The sequence below is a fragment of the Lygodium microphyllum genome, chromosome 25 (genome assembly GCF_053477565.2).
Source record: "Lygodium microphyllum isolate KBCC chromosome 25, Lygodium_microphyllum_v1.1.10, whole genome shotgun sequence".
NCBI classification, from domain to species: Eukaryota; Viridiplantae; Streptophyta; class Polypodiopsida; order Schizaeales; family Lygodiaceae; genus Lygodium; species Lygodium microphyllum.
The window spans coordinates 14,753,973-14,768,685 of NC_141159.1; the positions used below are offsets into that span (position 1 = coordinate 14,753,973).

Consider the following 14,713-nt stretch of genomic DNA (forward strand, 5'->3'; position numbering starts at 1 on the left):
TTGAATGGAGAGTGATCAGCAGCAATTGCTCTATTGTAAACAGCTGCAAACTGCGGGTGGAAGGCTGGAAAAAGGCGCCAGACTATAGACGACAGCAAGGGACAGCTAAGACTATGATGTCCTATGTGAAAGGGGTGTGGAAAGCAAGCTAAAAACACCTGAAACATGCAAAAACGATATTTTGATGCAGTGAAAGAAGAAGAGAAGTAGATGCCGAACCCGCCACCGGTCTTTGCCGTCACTAAAATGGAGGATCTTTGCTGTTGTTTGAGTAGATCCAGCTATGATACCATGTCAAAAGATGACGTACCAGTGAGATAGTAGGGTTTGCGGGAAGGAACATGGAGTGAACTCCGCAAACATGGAGAAGAGAAGAGAAGAGAGAAGAAACTTTGATGAATGGAATGATGAAGTTCTGAATCATGGAGTGAATGTGATACAAGGGAACAAGGGTGCCGTAGCACAAGGAAGATGATGAAGACAGCCACGAACCATGAACCGCAATGTCCTCTTGAAGGGGTGTGAGGGCAGTGGAGAGGCTGGAGAGAAGAGGTGACGGACTGAATGAATCAATCGTTAGGAATGAATGAGAGAGTGGCCTATAAATAGGCACAGTCAGTCTAGGATGGCGCCCCTTTTTGTGGCTGCAAACCCTACATGCAAAACATTAATGCAAAACACAAATTGTGGGTGAAGGGTTTCTCAACACAATTGCGCCTGGAGTATTGATTGATTGATAACCTTGGTCAAAATGTTTACAAAATTATTTGAAGAAGGCACAAAATCTAGGTAGATGGTACCTAGCTCAACCTGCTCGTTGGTGAAGTGGAAATGAGCACCAACATGCCGCATTTGTGAATAATAATCAGGCTACTAACTAGTGTAATGACACTCTACTTCATAGTAGAGGACAATATGTGAAACTCATAGAAAATGTAGCACCGTCAATAAGCCCCTCAAGTAGACAGCCTCTATGGTGTTATAAAAAAAGGATCTGATACTTTGCCTCGGCTTGTGGAAGTAATCACTGTCTCCTACTTATAGCTTGGACAAGAAATGGAAGCCATTTCCAAAGAAAAGAGATAGCCATCGTGAGAATGCCGGATGTCAGAAACTCCTGCCTAGTTTGAATCGGTGTACCCTTGCAAAAGCAAACCATGACCATATATTAGACTATAAGAATAAGTACATTGACCATATGTCAACACATGTATGCAAGTAATTCAATGTGACATTTTAGGTGGATTGAAATATTGCTTAAGTTGAGAGATAGAATATGCAAGGTTTAGCCTAGTGTGTATCAATAAAAAAGTTTACCTAGAAATTGACCTATAGGTGTGCTCATCTAAGGGTTGACCTGGTGGGATCAAGAGGTGTGGCCACAAGCTGTGTTTGATCAAGCAATACTGCCGAACTAATTGAAGGGCGTACTTCTATCATGAGACAAGAATACTATCCTGAGATCAAACTACCTCCATTCCCCAAAAATAAGACAACTAACCAATATGAGTCATCTCGAATGTGGAACAAAGTTAGGCCTTTATATCCGCTATGGTTTTAGAATCTGAGCCTGTGATAAATAAATCATCAACATTTAATAGAATGTACATGACTCCCTCTGAAGTGGTTTTTACTAATATATTTAGATTATAAGAGGTAGAATGGTAACCACTAGTTCTAAGGAACTCATCCATCCTATGGAACTAGAAAGCCCATAAAGAGTTTTCCACAAATGAAAAACCATCTCGATGGTCCACAGAAGGAAATTTGAGAGACTGCTCCACATAGACTTTTTGCTCCAAATAACCGTTTAGGAAGGCACTTTTGACATCCTTTTGATAGACTGGCCAATTGTGGTGAGCAGCTAGTACAACCAATAAATGGATTAATGTCAAACACTCAGTGGGGGCAAAGGTCTCCTTATAGTTTATGCTATGTTTTTGTTGAAAAACTTGCACTATAAGGCGAGCCTTGTATTTATTTGAAGTTCCATAAACTTTCAATTGAGTCCTAAAGATTCACTTGGTCTTGATGACTTTCTTGCGATCCACCAAGGTCGAAGTCTCATTTTGGTTAATGTTCTCAAGCTTCTTTTTCATGACCTCTCGCCATTGGGGATGCTTTGGAGTCTTCTATTGACTCTCTGGCTCAAAATGTGCTATATAATTTGCCGTAAAGACAGATACAAATGATATAGTAGGTGTAAGTTAGGCAGATCTTTTAGGGTTCTTTGGAGTGGGATCCAATGGAAGGATCCTTGAATCTCTCATGGTCTGCTGGTACCAGTGAGGTAATGGGTCTCACGGAGGAGACTTGGTTGTTGAATACTCTACAAGTGGGTTTGGAGTGGGTAGCAGACCTGACTTAGACAATACTATCTTCAATATGGTAGGAGGGGGTATTGGCTCAGAGGCAAGTATAGAGGAGTGCACAATATTCCTCTCATAAAAACAATCACCTTGTTTGTTCGTTTGAGAATCGAACAAACAATAGGTTTTTATCTCAAAGGAACAGCCAACAAAAATGAGGAGATAAACTTGCAAAGTGACCTTTTTTATATTATTATCAAGATTGCACATGCAAGCACAACACTTGAAAACTTTGAAGTGGAAAATATAGGTCGAGTGCCAAAAAATGTCTTGAAGGTGGTTATTTGAGGGTCCGTCGCAATCAAATACTTGAGGATGTATATTTATCATAGTTAGGTCCTTCATTGTAGATTATATGACTCCCTTTGAGAGAGGGAGTTGGTAGAGGTGAGCTGGCGAGAAACGCCATGCTCCTATAGAAACTTGGTGACCTTGTAAGAGATAAAGTCACTACCACTATTAATCCTCATATAATCTACATGATGACCAATCAGATTATGCACCAAAAGTACCCACGAAGAGAAGTTGTCGTAAAGAAAATTGCTCATTCCAATTGGCAAAGCCATTGAATGAACAAAAGGTTCATCCAAGTTGGGCGATATAATAGATATCGTCTAACGAAGCAAGATCCAATACTCGTCGATATTGAACTTGACGTGATCTAGACCATGGATCTTGATCTAGGAGTTGTTCCCACACCGAACATTCTAACTGTAAGGTCCAGGGAGACAAAAATGTATTAGATAGGGGTCATATGATACGTGGCTCCACTAGCTATGATCCAAATAGGAGAAGATGTGCTTGATCTGGTAGAGTGGGTCTTTGTTTTGGCCTCGTCAAGAGGTAACTGAAAAACCTTGCCTCATGTCCAGTAGACTAGTTAGACATGTCCTTTGGAGTTGAGAACAATATTGGCTTTGATGGTTTATTGGTGGCAATGTTGGTGTGGCCTCGCCATTGTCCCTAATTTTGGTTCCCATCACCCTGTCTCTCTTGTTGGGGGTTATTCGACCAAGGGATGAGGGCTTGGGTCTTTTGTTTGGGCTGTGTACCTCTTGCTTTTGATCGATACTCATTATCAAAATGGCTAGTCTTTTAATATCTGTTTTTCTTTGGTACATTTTGCCATGTGGATTTTAAGGATGATTCGAGTTTCCTTGTGACTCACTAGCTTGGTTTTGATTTTCATATTATTTTTGGTTTTGATTTTGAGTTTTCTTGCCTTTTTTGAGAAGAGATAATAAGAGTCCCCTCTATAAAGGAAACACTATGAAATTGGTTAAATAGCTGAGCGTAACACAATAGGTGACACTCAAATTCGTAAAATGTAGGCATGCTAGGCTATGAGATCACTTGTTGTACAAGATGGAAGTATTTTCTAGGTAGCTTATTTAATAAACAAAGTAAACTGATTCTTAGGGGACTTCAGAGCCCTTGTAGTGGAGAATTTAGCGAGAAGTCGTCGATACTCAACCAACCTGACCTCAGGGTCATCCTAGTCAATGATTTTGAAATTTTGAAGCTCATGGTCAAGATTATATGATGGGTTCTATTTTGAGCCACATAGCGGTCAGTCAAAGTGTTCCCACTGCTTTGAAGCTATGTCGAAGTGTTGTAGCTGTGAGTCAAATTTAGGTAATAGACCTTGCATTAGCTCGATGATAGCGGAGGTATTTTGGGCTTTTCATGAGCAAACAACCTTTGGTGGAACGAGGTGTGGGTTTGATTGGGATTGTAGTCCTTGGACAAGGTCTCACAGGCTTTGAGAGTCAAGGACATGGCTCATCAACTTTGACCAAGTGGTATAGTTAGACTTGTTAAAATGAGTCTTATCAATAAAAGCATGCTTTGCTGATGAGGGCAAAGAATTGTGACGTGTTTGTGGATAAGGTGGATAGTAAGGATAGGGAGGGGGATAGGATAGGTAGGTAGTAATTGGTGGGGAGGGACTCGTAAGTACCTGTGGAGTAGATAGGAGGACTCTCAAACCTTGTGTAACTATTGGCTGAGGCACAATAGCCTAGTTAGATGGGCCATTAAGAATTGCTATGGTAGCAAATTGTGGTATCAATTGGTCCACACTTGGGTAAGGAAGGAAAGGTACCCCATGCTATGAGTATCCTAAAGGTATGTAAGGTGGAGGTGGAGCCTTTTACAAAGGTGCTTGAGCACCACTCGGAATTGAAGGTTTAGAGGTCCTAAAGGCTGTGTCTGTCTAAAGAATCCCTTGGTGTGATGTATTAAGGAACATGTGGTGTTTGAAAGTGGAATGTAAATGGCTTGAATGATAAAGGTGATGCAACAAAAGAAGTGGGTGGGATGGCCGGGTTTTGAAATTATGGTATAAATGATGTAGATGAAGATGCATTAAATTGATCATGTTGATTTAATGGTGGAAATTGAAATGAAGATGATGATGTTGAATTTATAGAAGATAAATTATCGTACTCATTTTGACTTTGAGAAGCATAATTCAAAGAAAGGAAACGAAAATAAGAGTTATTGATTTTTTAAAAATATAATCACCTCTTTTTGTATTAATATACAAGGATGGATCTTCAAGAGAACTTTTACCATGATCGACATATGGCACTCTAGCTTCCTTGTGATCTTTACCAAAATGTTGCAAAGGAGGAGAAGTAAAAGAGAAGGAAGGAATAAAAGTCAAAACTTATGTATCTTACATTGGAGTAGATGGAATAGTGTGAAAGTAAGGGATATACTTTAGATCTCTTTTTCCAATAGGGGGGCCATCCTTGATGGAGGTCTCGATAGTCCTGTAACATCATTGGATTTATGCATAATAAATTGACGAGAAAGAATCAATCATATCTTCATTGGGTAAGTATCGTCGAAAGGCTATTCTTCTGCCAATCTTTTCAATCTTTTTGGCTTTGTGAGCCATGATCAATTGCAACTTCTTGTTTGTAATAGGATAAGGAATGGTCTCTCTTGCTCAATTCTTAGCAAAGGTTGCTTTGGAGATTGAGTTGGTGTGGAAGTGTCCGATGTCATATTTACATTGTAAATTTTGTTTTTGAAGATGAATATTTTTGATTAAGGGTTTAGGTTTCTTTAAAGAGTACCTAACTTTGATACCATGTAAAGAAATGCTCAACTATAGAATTCAAAACAATTGTATGACAAACACATAGATTGATAAACACATAGGGGTTGGAGAGCAAGTGTATAATGGTAGGAAGTAGTGGGTAGTAGTTGGAACTTAGACATCCTCTGCCAACAGGGTGTGGACAGCATAGAGAAGCTATTTGCAAGTTGCAAAAACGAGATCGAGGTTGAATGGTGGGCAGCTTGTCTATTTATAGATGGTTGGGTCCTTCCAAATTAGAGTTTGGCTTATGGGACATAGATACTCTTTAGGATTGCGTTTCTTCTTAATGAAAGTTTGGTAAATTAATTAAGTAAGTTTGTTTTGGGGCTGATTAATGTAGCCAATTAGCATATAATGCATTTTTAGCTCAATAAGAGTAGCAACCTTTCTTTTTCTCTTTGCTTGGAAGTGAACTTGGCAACTCCATGACTCCATTATCACTAGCTATTGTTGCTTCTTTTGATCTAAATATGATAAAAACAAGTTATTATAGCACAAGAAGCTCACATTCTCTCTACTCCTTCAAGATCTCGAGACAAAGAAAGTGATGTTTTCACTTTTTCATTGTCAAAAATCCCTCTATCATGAAAGTTTGTTAAAAGTTGTGCTTTTTTTGTGAAATACACATGACTATATAAGTTGGTCTATAAATGCAATGTTAAACGCGATCCTAGATGGATATGTAAGGTTTTTCAAAGAGTTCAAAAAATGTGTTAATATGGTCGGCCATCTATGGCCCTTATCTCTTGTAGTATAAGACACTAGAAAAACCTAACCTAAGGACATATATACATCTAGAAAAAAAAAAGAAAGTAGTCCACATTTGTCTTCATACTGTATAGTCAATGTTACACTATTTAAGTTAAAAGGTGGCTAAAGTATGCTTAATGAGATATTTAGTTCTAGTCATCTATTTGTGGGAGAAACAATGTGGGATTGCATGAGAATTGGACATGATAGTTGTCAAGGCAAAATTCTCCATGATATTGTGTTCAAATAGTCTCGTGTACTTCTTGAAGAATTTTTCGTGAAGAAAGGTGATTTTTACGTAGTTTCATTGTGAGAAAGCCCTTTGTTTGTGAGAGCAATAATGTGGATTATGCTTCACAAAATTGGTTTTAAATGTTGATTGTCATTTGAGGGTTTGGCTTGCTGAAGTGTGCATGTGCATTGAACACTTTATAGTTGGTTGGAGGCCAACATTGAAGGTGACAAGGTCATTGTCTACTTGTGGATCAGCTATGCCTTGAGAAATTGTTGAAAACATAGCCATTTGTAATTAATTTGGAGCATCCATCAATTATCTAAAGAAATATTGAAAGGGATATACTCGAGTAAAGAAGATAAACACAAAGTGTATGGCGAGAGACAATGATAAATAGTAGAACTCAAAGGTGAAGAGTAACTGAAACTAGCCTCTTTTCTTGGCAAGGGTGGTAGATGACTTAATTTACCACAATTTATAGCAAGCAATAAAATACATAAAACTGAAAATACACTTTACTGCACTAATCTTGGACAAGGGACACTCAATTGGCCCCAACAAGTGACGCCCCTTGCGGTATTTCTTTATCGTGTATTGCTATAGGTTTAAGTATATTGAGATATGGGGTGATCTTCGTCAATCTTCAATACAAATGTTTGCCATAAATTCTTGCATGCAAGCTAAATTGGTCTCCAAGCTCTTGTATTTGGGCACAAATGGGAATGGGCTTAGTTTTGCAACTAGTGGGCACTAATCTTAAGATGGTTGAGAAGCTCCAATGGCTGCTGCAAATTAGGATTTCAGCAACAATTTCTCTAGTTGCTCTTTACCAATGTCTATATGCTAAGAATTGGTGAGGGAATGTCGGAGGATGAGAAGACCAATTGAAAGGAGTATCTTTTGACTGGTAGTTTTGATGGCAATTTTGATGATGCCAACTTCTTCGAAATGGGTTAAAAGCACATAGATATCATAGTCGAATAACATTGGGTGTTGATGTTCAACTATGCTATTGCCAAACAAATGCTGGAATTTCCAGCCTACATAATGATGTTCAACTATGCTATTGCCAAACAAATGCTGAAATTTCCAGCCTACATAACTAAGTCATAATTGACAAAAAATGAATCATAAGTGTTGTCAGAACCACTTGGGATGCACCAATTAACTCTATTCCAAAAGTGTTCTGATGAAGCAACGATAGTAAAGCATAAATTGAGCATAAACCATGGCTGAACTACTGTCAGTGACATTACATAACATTGCTGTCTAATAAAGCTCAGATGAAAACCATTGACAATTGATGCAGTGTATACTCTCAAAGCTACAGTGAAAAGCATACCCATATGTGTACCAACTATAGTGACTAGTATGCTAAATAGTGACCTCATGGCAAACATACTGTTAGCAAATAGTGCCTTGGATGCATGCTGAATACAAATGAGATCCACTATATACATGAGTTGTCCACTAGAGTGGAAGTTCTACCTCCCCATGGAGCATTAGGTAGTGCTCTAGACCTCCCACTCTATTGAGTGTGAAAAAGCCCGATCTAAAGTCGGCTTTAGCTGAAATGCCTCTAGATAAAGTTGGAATAACTAAGAGTGGTTTGCCAAGTCACCCTCTTCCATCCATTTGGCATCCATCAGTGAAACTTTACCAAGTACTTCTAGGAAACTATACCTCTAATCTTCCTTTCTTTAGGTGCGAAGATTTGCTTGGGTATCAAAATCTCATCCAACTTCTCAACTTCTAGCTGAATTTCAATAGATAGATCCTCAAACACATCACCATGAGAAGCCACAACAAGCTCACATGTATCTGCCAATGTGGAGGCAATTTCAGCCTATATGCTGCATCATTAATCTTTTCAAATACCTAGAAGGACCCATATATTCAGCTTTGGATACAAATGCTCGTTGTCTTTCATCTTTTCAGCCTAGCGTATTCAAATCGCAACAATACCCAATCAACCTCAACAATATGCATGCTATGGCAATCAACTGCTCTTTTCGGCTTCTCTTGTGACCTTTGAATTGCTTGCTTGACCTTCTGATAGGCAACATCCATGCTTTCCGCATATGTATCAGCCTCAAAAATCTTGTCCTTTGTATGCAAGATCAACGGAACTTTGTTTCCACCCTCAACAATCTCAAAAAGAGCCTCGTGAGTGGAAATATGTACTGTGTTGTTACATGCAAACTCAACCAAGGGAAAAAATTGTTCCGTTTGTGCCTTATGATCGGAAATATAGCACCTTGAAAGATCCAAAACTGTAGAGTTTGCCTCTTTGGACTGGGTATTTCTTAACCAAAGGAATATATTTGTTGAGAAAAAATGTTTGCTATTATGGTTTCTCTAAAATAGTGCTCATTAAATTTGAAGCAGTGTGGAGCGGGGATGCATCTGTGCTCTATGATTTGATGTATGGTGAATCCATTTGATTCCTCCACAAGCTCCATGCCCATTTTAGATTATAATTAGGGTGACTGAAATGAAGATTTTTAAATTTGTCGTTCATTTGATGCTTAATTGTTGATTTGGATATTGGCATGTGCCATGCATACAATGTATGAACAAAGATAAGACTGCAAATGCATGCCCAAAGTTGCACGTGTATATAAAAGTGACTGTACCAAGGTATGTAGAAACTTGATGTTGAAGCAGCACATCATAAAACATCTCTTTACAACTGGCCATGAAATTGGACATATACGCATTTCATTCTAATTTTTTATGATTATCAATGCAGGGGAATGCATTTTGGAAAATTGTTGGTGCTGCATTAAAGCCTCCCAGTAAAGAGCAGAGCAAATGTCAAAAGCCAAAGCCAGTATTGATTGACACGGGGGAAATGTCTGAGCCATATTCTTGGGCAGTAAGTTTAAGCTCTCTCCTAGCCAAGGTCTATAAAGCAGATTTGGCTGTTAGTTTCTGTTGTCTATATTGGATAACTAAGATGAGAGTTATGTTTGATATTTGTAAACAATACCATGCTGGAAGAGCTGCTTTGTGTACTTCATGCTCATTGCTTTAGGCTCCAAATGTTATTCCTTGCTGCAACCTTTTATTGTCATAGTGATAAAAACTGAAAAATAGTTGATGAGGATGAGTCTCGCTATGGTAAATTCTGCTCTCAAGCAACAGCATTCTATCATCTATGTGGTCTTTTCTATTCTTTGAATGTCAAATTCTTCTTTGACTAATCGTGAAGTCAAGCTGTGATTTAGGAAAAGTCCCGAACACACCTTTCATCATAGTAGCATTGTCCCAAGAAACTTTTCATTTCGTGCCAAAGGTGATAGCCTAGTGGTAAGCACATGGGCCCATAATGGTGAGGTTGTCAATTCAAGTCTTGATGGGTCATCACTTGGTTGGAGACCTATGTTCATATGGTGTGATCGTGTAAGTCTGGACTCGCCCCCATTTGAACACTCGGTTAGTCCTCCTGCTTGATAGATACTCCACCTCAGTAGAAGATAGAGCAACCGTGGATTGCTTCGTGCTGCTCCATGAAACAGCACCAACACCCAAGGTCAATAATCTGTCGTGGACGTTCGTGTGAGAGTGCGCAACGGAAGAAGGAACATGAACACAAAGAGAGAAAGTAGAGAATGAAGGAAGAAGTATTGCACTGATTGAAATGTATGTTGAATACAAGGATGTGGACTGATCAGTCCTTGCACGCAGCCCGGAGCGTTAGTGAGGGCACGAGATCAGGCTGGAATGAGTGCCAGCACCAATGTCGGAGAGGAACGGGAGCAGTGCGTGCTGAATGTGCAAAAAGGAGTGAGTGAGAGTGACCAAGAGGGCAGCTATAAATAGCCCTGTCCTCCTAAATCTGGCCGGCCAGCTAGTGGCTTGCCCAAACTGGCTGATTGCCCTAAAATGGGCCGATTGGAAAATGCGCCCTAAAAATGGGCCAGCAGCCACTCAAAAATAAAATGCACAAACACAGAAATGCTGAACAAACTAACAGAGCTCTTCTGTCTCCTCCTACGAGACTCTGACGAGCTCACAACTAGGACAGCCGCATTGTCCTTCGTGGGACAGTAGGCCATTGCCAGTTCCGAATCCATGATTTGCTCTTTAACATAGTGGTATTGAACCTTAGTGTGGTTCGTGCGAGTATGAAACATTGGGTTCTTGGCCAGAGCAAGGGCACTCTGGTTATCCACGTGTAGCTTCGTAGGTGTGGGTTGTGAAAAGCCAATCTTTGCCAACATACGACGGAGCCAAACTGCCTCCATAGCAAAGGCCTGATACTCAGCCTTTGTAGAAGAGAGAGCCACACTAGGTTGCTTCTTGCTGCGCCAAGAGATGGCTCTCAATCCAATGGAGAAAGCATAGCGTGTAGTGGATTGTTGGGAATCCACATCACGTGCCCAATCAGAATCAGTCCAACTAGAGAGAGTGACCCCCTCTCCATACGTGATCCTGTAGGATCGAGTCCCCTACAAATACCGAAGAATACGCAAGGTTATCCTCCAATGATCTTGGGTAGGAGTCTTCATGAAAGTAGACGACAAAGCCACTGCAAAAGAAATATCCGGTTGAGTGTGAATCAGCCAGATAAGAGCCAATAAGGCACCTGTAATGGGTGGGATCGGTAAGGGGAACTGCATTTTCCTCAAACTTGGACTCTAGGTCCATGGGAGAAGAAATAGGCCGATAATCAGCCATATAGAACTTTGAAAGAAGCTTGGAGATGTACTTGTGCTGCAAAATAAAAATGCCCTGTTCATTTGTAGATCTCCATACCAAGAAAGAAGTGAAGGATCCGAAGATCCGTCATGTCAAAAACTCCTACCTCAGAATAGTCCGAGTGTGATCCACCTCCTGAGCGTCGCTCCCTATGATAAGATATCAACATACAAAATCAGCAACACATAGCAGCTACCCTCAACCTGAAAGTACAGGATGGGGTCATGATTGGAGCTCTGGAAACCATTTTGCACAAAGAAGTGGTCAATCCTCTTGCACCAAGCACAAGGAGCCAACTTCAGGCCATAAAGGGCCTTCCGCAATATGTAGACATGATCCTCCTTTCCTTGCACAACACAACCTAGAGGCTATAAAACATAAATCTCCTCCATAAGGACGCCATTCAAGAAGGTTGACCTAACATCCATCTGATAGACAGGCTAGTGGTGGTGGGTTGCAAGGGCCAAAACAACTTGAATAGTAGACATCCGAGCCGTAGGAGCAAATGTCTCAAAATAATCCAATCTTGCCTGCCGTGCAAAACCATTGGCAACAAGCCTAGCTTTGTGTTTGTCCAAGGAACCATCGACAAGGATACTTGGTCTTAAAGACCCACCTCACACCTATCACCTTCTATTTCTTGGGACGCGGTACGAGCTCCTAAGTCTGATTTTGCTCGATGGAATCAAGCTCAGCCTGCATAGTCTGTCTCCAGACATGCTGTGCAAGAGCCTTTGCAATTGTAGAAGGCTCAGAATTGTGAAGAATCTGTGACATCTGAGCATAGTTCACACAAAGTGAACTATTTCGCTGGGCCTGTAATTGGGCTTATCTGCGTGGACTTGAAGGAGTAGTAGGAAAGTGAGTAACACTGGAATTGTGCATAAGCTACCTGTAGATGCACTCCACCTTGCACCTCTATAGGAATAGTTGGAACCATCCAACTTGACTTCCTTGGGAAAGGAAGGGAGAATGTGTATTTGTATAGAGGGAATGAGGGAAGGCATGCGAACATCCGATGGAAGTTTCTCCGACAGGGCCTTCACAGTAGATGGAACCCTGTGAGATACATGGACAGAAGGACGGGCTCGAGGAGACTCCTCTCGTCGTCGATCACGAAACTCCCAATAGTCATGTCTCCTCTCAGAGGAGTGTTGAGAAAGAAGCTCCTCTTTTGAGCCATCAAAGTCTGAAAATTGGTAAGACATCCTGCACACACCCAAGAAATCTTGCGTTTGTAGAGGGAAAGGAGTGTCAAGTGGATGACTTGTCCACAGAAGAGGACGACTAGAGCAGAGGAACAAACACCAAGGAAAAGGGATAGTTGCTTGATGGAGATGCCGTAAGAGTCCCAAATTATGATGATTGCCACGTGAATGTGGCCACCAAGCCTCAAAATGAGGTTGCCTAGTTGTGGATGTTGCCACCTTGTCTCCAGAGAGGGTCGCCTCTACACAGGCGCAAAAAACGTAGGTGATTTTGGCTGCGTTTTGGGACAGCCGGAGTGGTCTCCACGGAAGAAGATCTCAAATCTGTGTTCTCACTTAGGCTCTGATACCATGTGAGAGTGTGCAACGGAAGAAGGAACATGAACACAGAGAGAAAAAGCAAAGAATGAAGGAAGAAATACGGCATTGACTGAAATGTATGTTGAATATAAGGATGTGGACTGATCAGTCCCTGCACACAGCCCGGAGTGACAGCGAGGGCACCAGATCAGGCTGAAACGAGTGCCAGCACCAATGCTGGAGAGGAACGCGAGCAGTTTGTGCTGAATGTGCAAAAAGGAGTGAGTGAGAGTGACCAAGAGGGCAGCTATAAATAGCCCTATCCTCCTAATTCTGGCCGGCCAGTTGTGGCTTGCCCAAACTGGCTGATTGCCCTAAAATGGGGCAATTGGAAAATGCGGCCTAAAAATGGGCCAGTAGCCACTCAAAAATGAAATGCAGAAACACATAAATGCTGAACAAATTGACAGAGCTGCTCTATCTCCTGCGAGACTCTGACAGGAGCTCACAACCAAGAGATGACAAACTGACATACAAAATAGGGTAGGCTAACACTTTGATGATCCACATCACTAGCCCAATCTGAATCACTCCATCCTGTAATAAGTACCAAGTCGGTAGCACCTGTACCAGTGGGATAATAGATCGCAAGATTAGGAGTCCCTCGTAGGAACCGCAAAATCCTGTGAGTAGCCTTCAATGCACCATCTTTGGTTCACTCATGAATCCAACCAACACACCCACAACATACCATAAGTCAACACGAGTATTAAGAAGGTAGATTGAGGAGCCAACCAACCACCTATAACGGGTAGCATCCACCACAAGAGAATCAAAATAAGCTGTAGCCTTCCAATTTGGGTCCATAAGAGTTGTAAGAGACTTGCATGTGGTAAAGTGGGGGTAGGTGGAATGTACAGTGCTAAAGGGTGGCATTCCCCCTAATGATGCACCAAGAGGTGGAGTGAATGGAGGGTAGATAGATGGTGCGATGGAGAAAGAGAAAGTGTTAGGAGGAGAGATGGAAGATTCAACCCCTAGTGTGCGTTGAGTGGAAGTGAAATGTTATCCAAGAATTTGGAATGAGGATATGAGTAGATGAGAATGTGGAGAAGATAGTGGTGGGATGGGAGGGAGTTTAGAAGTGTGGTTTACTTGCTCAAATGAAACAGGTGGTAAAGATATATCTGATGAAGGGAATTTGCTTCGAGAGCCTGCTTTATTAAAGTTAACATACTGAAAACCATTCGGTTGCTATACACCAAAAGGAGAAACAAGAGAGAGTTTTGGCTCATACGACTCAAAAGGGTTACACGAACCCGGCATAAGACTCGGCTGAGTTAAAGGAGAAGGATCATGAGACGCACCGAATGTCATGGTCCCTCCAAGATTAGAGAGATGGCTAGTCTCACCAATCAGTCCAGATGGAGTAGTAGCACTCGTTGGAGGAGTGTAAACTAGACTATACGTGATGCACAAGTATTCCTCAAACCCTTAATCTGTAAAATGACCAAAACGATGTTACGCGAGCGGTGATCGAGAGCAAGCCTTACTCACAACGCGATAACGAGACCTTAAGGAGTGCCGGTTGGGATAATTGACTTTGTCGAATGCACAACACAACTTGAAAAATTTAAATATTCAACAATACACCACGAACCACACACGAAAACAAGATAACACACAATGCCTCTTGAAGCTCAAAAGAATTTTAAAACCCGTATGCGGGTAGAGCATCACACAACCACAACACAACAAAAATACCAACAATTCCAAAATACACCAAGTGAAATATATCCTCGTATCTTAACAACCATGATCCGATGCTCGGCGCTTTGACATCCAAAGGCTCTGACTTTCAAATTAGCATGACAAGAGCTCACTCTAGCATGCGACCCTCCACTCTCCTCTCTCACATAATACAATTGTAAGCAAGGGGGAAGGCCCTTAACTCTCCATTCTCCTCTCCTTATATAGTTTTCTATCCACACTCACATTCATTAGGCTTTTTGCTTTCAGCTTTTGGCTTTTGCTT

General features: G+C 41.1%; 1 protein-coding gene across 2 annotated transcripts in view; it reads left to right on the plus strand.

Moving 5' to 3' along the window:
- The window catches only part of LOC148013936 (Neutral/alkaline non-lysosomal ceramidase), a 103,400-nt gene that overhangs the window by 40,163 nt on the left and 48,524 nt on the right, over positions 1 to 14,713 (plus strand). For both annotated transcript variants that reach the window (XM_087666169.1, XM_087666170.1), the window contains exon 6: positions 9,219 to 9,344. In XM_087666169.1, coding sequence (XP_087522295.1) covers positions 9,219 to 9,344 — 126 coding nt within the window. The remainder of the gene's footprint in view (positions 1 to 9,218; positions 9,345 to 14,713) is intronic.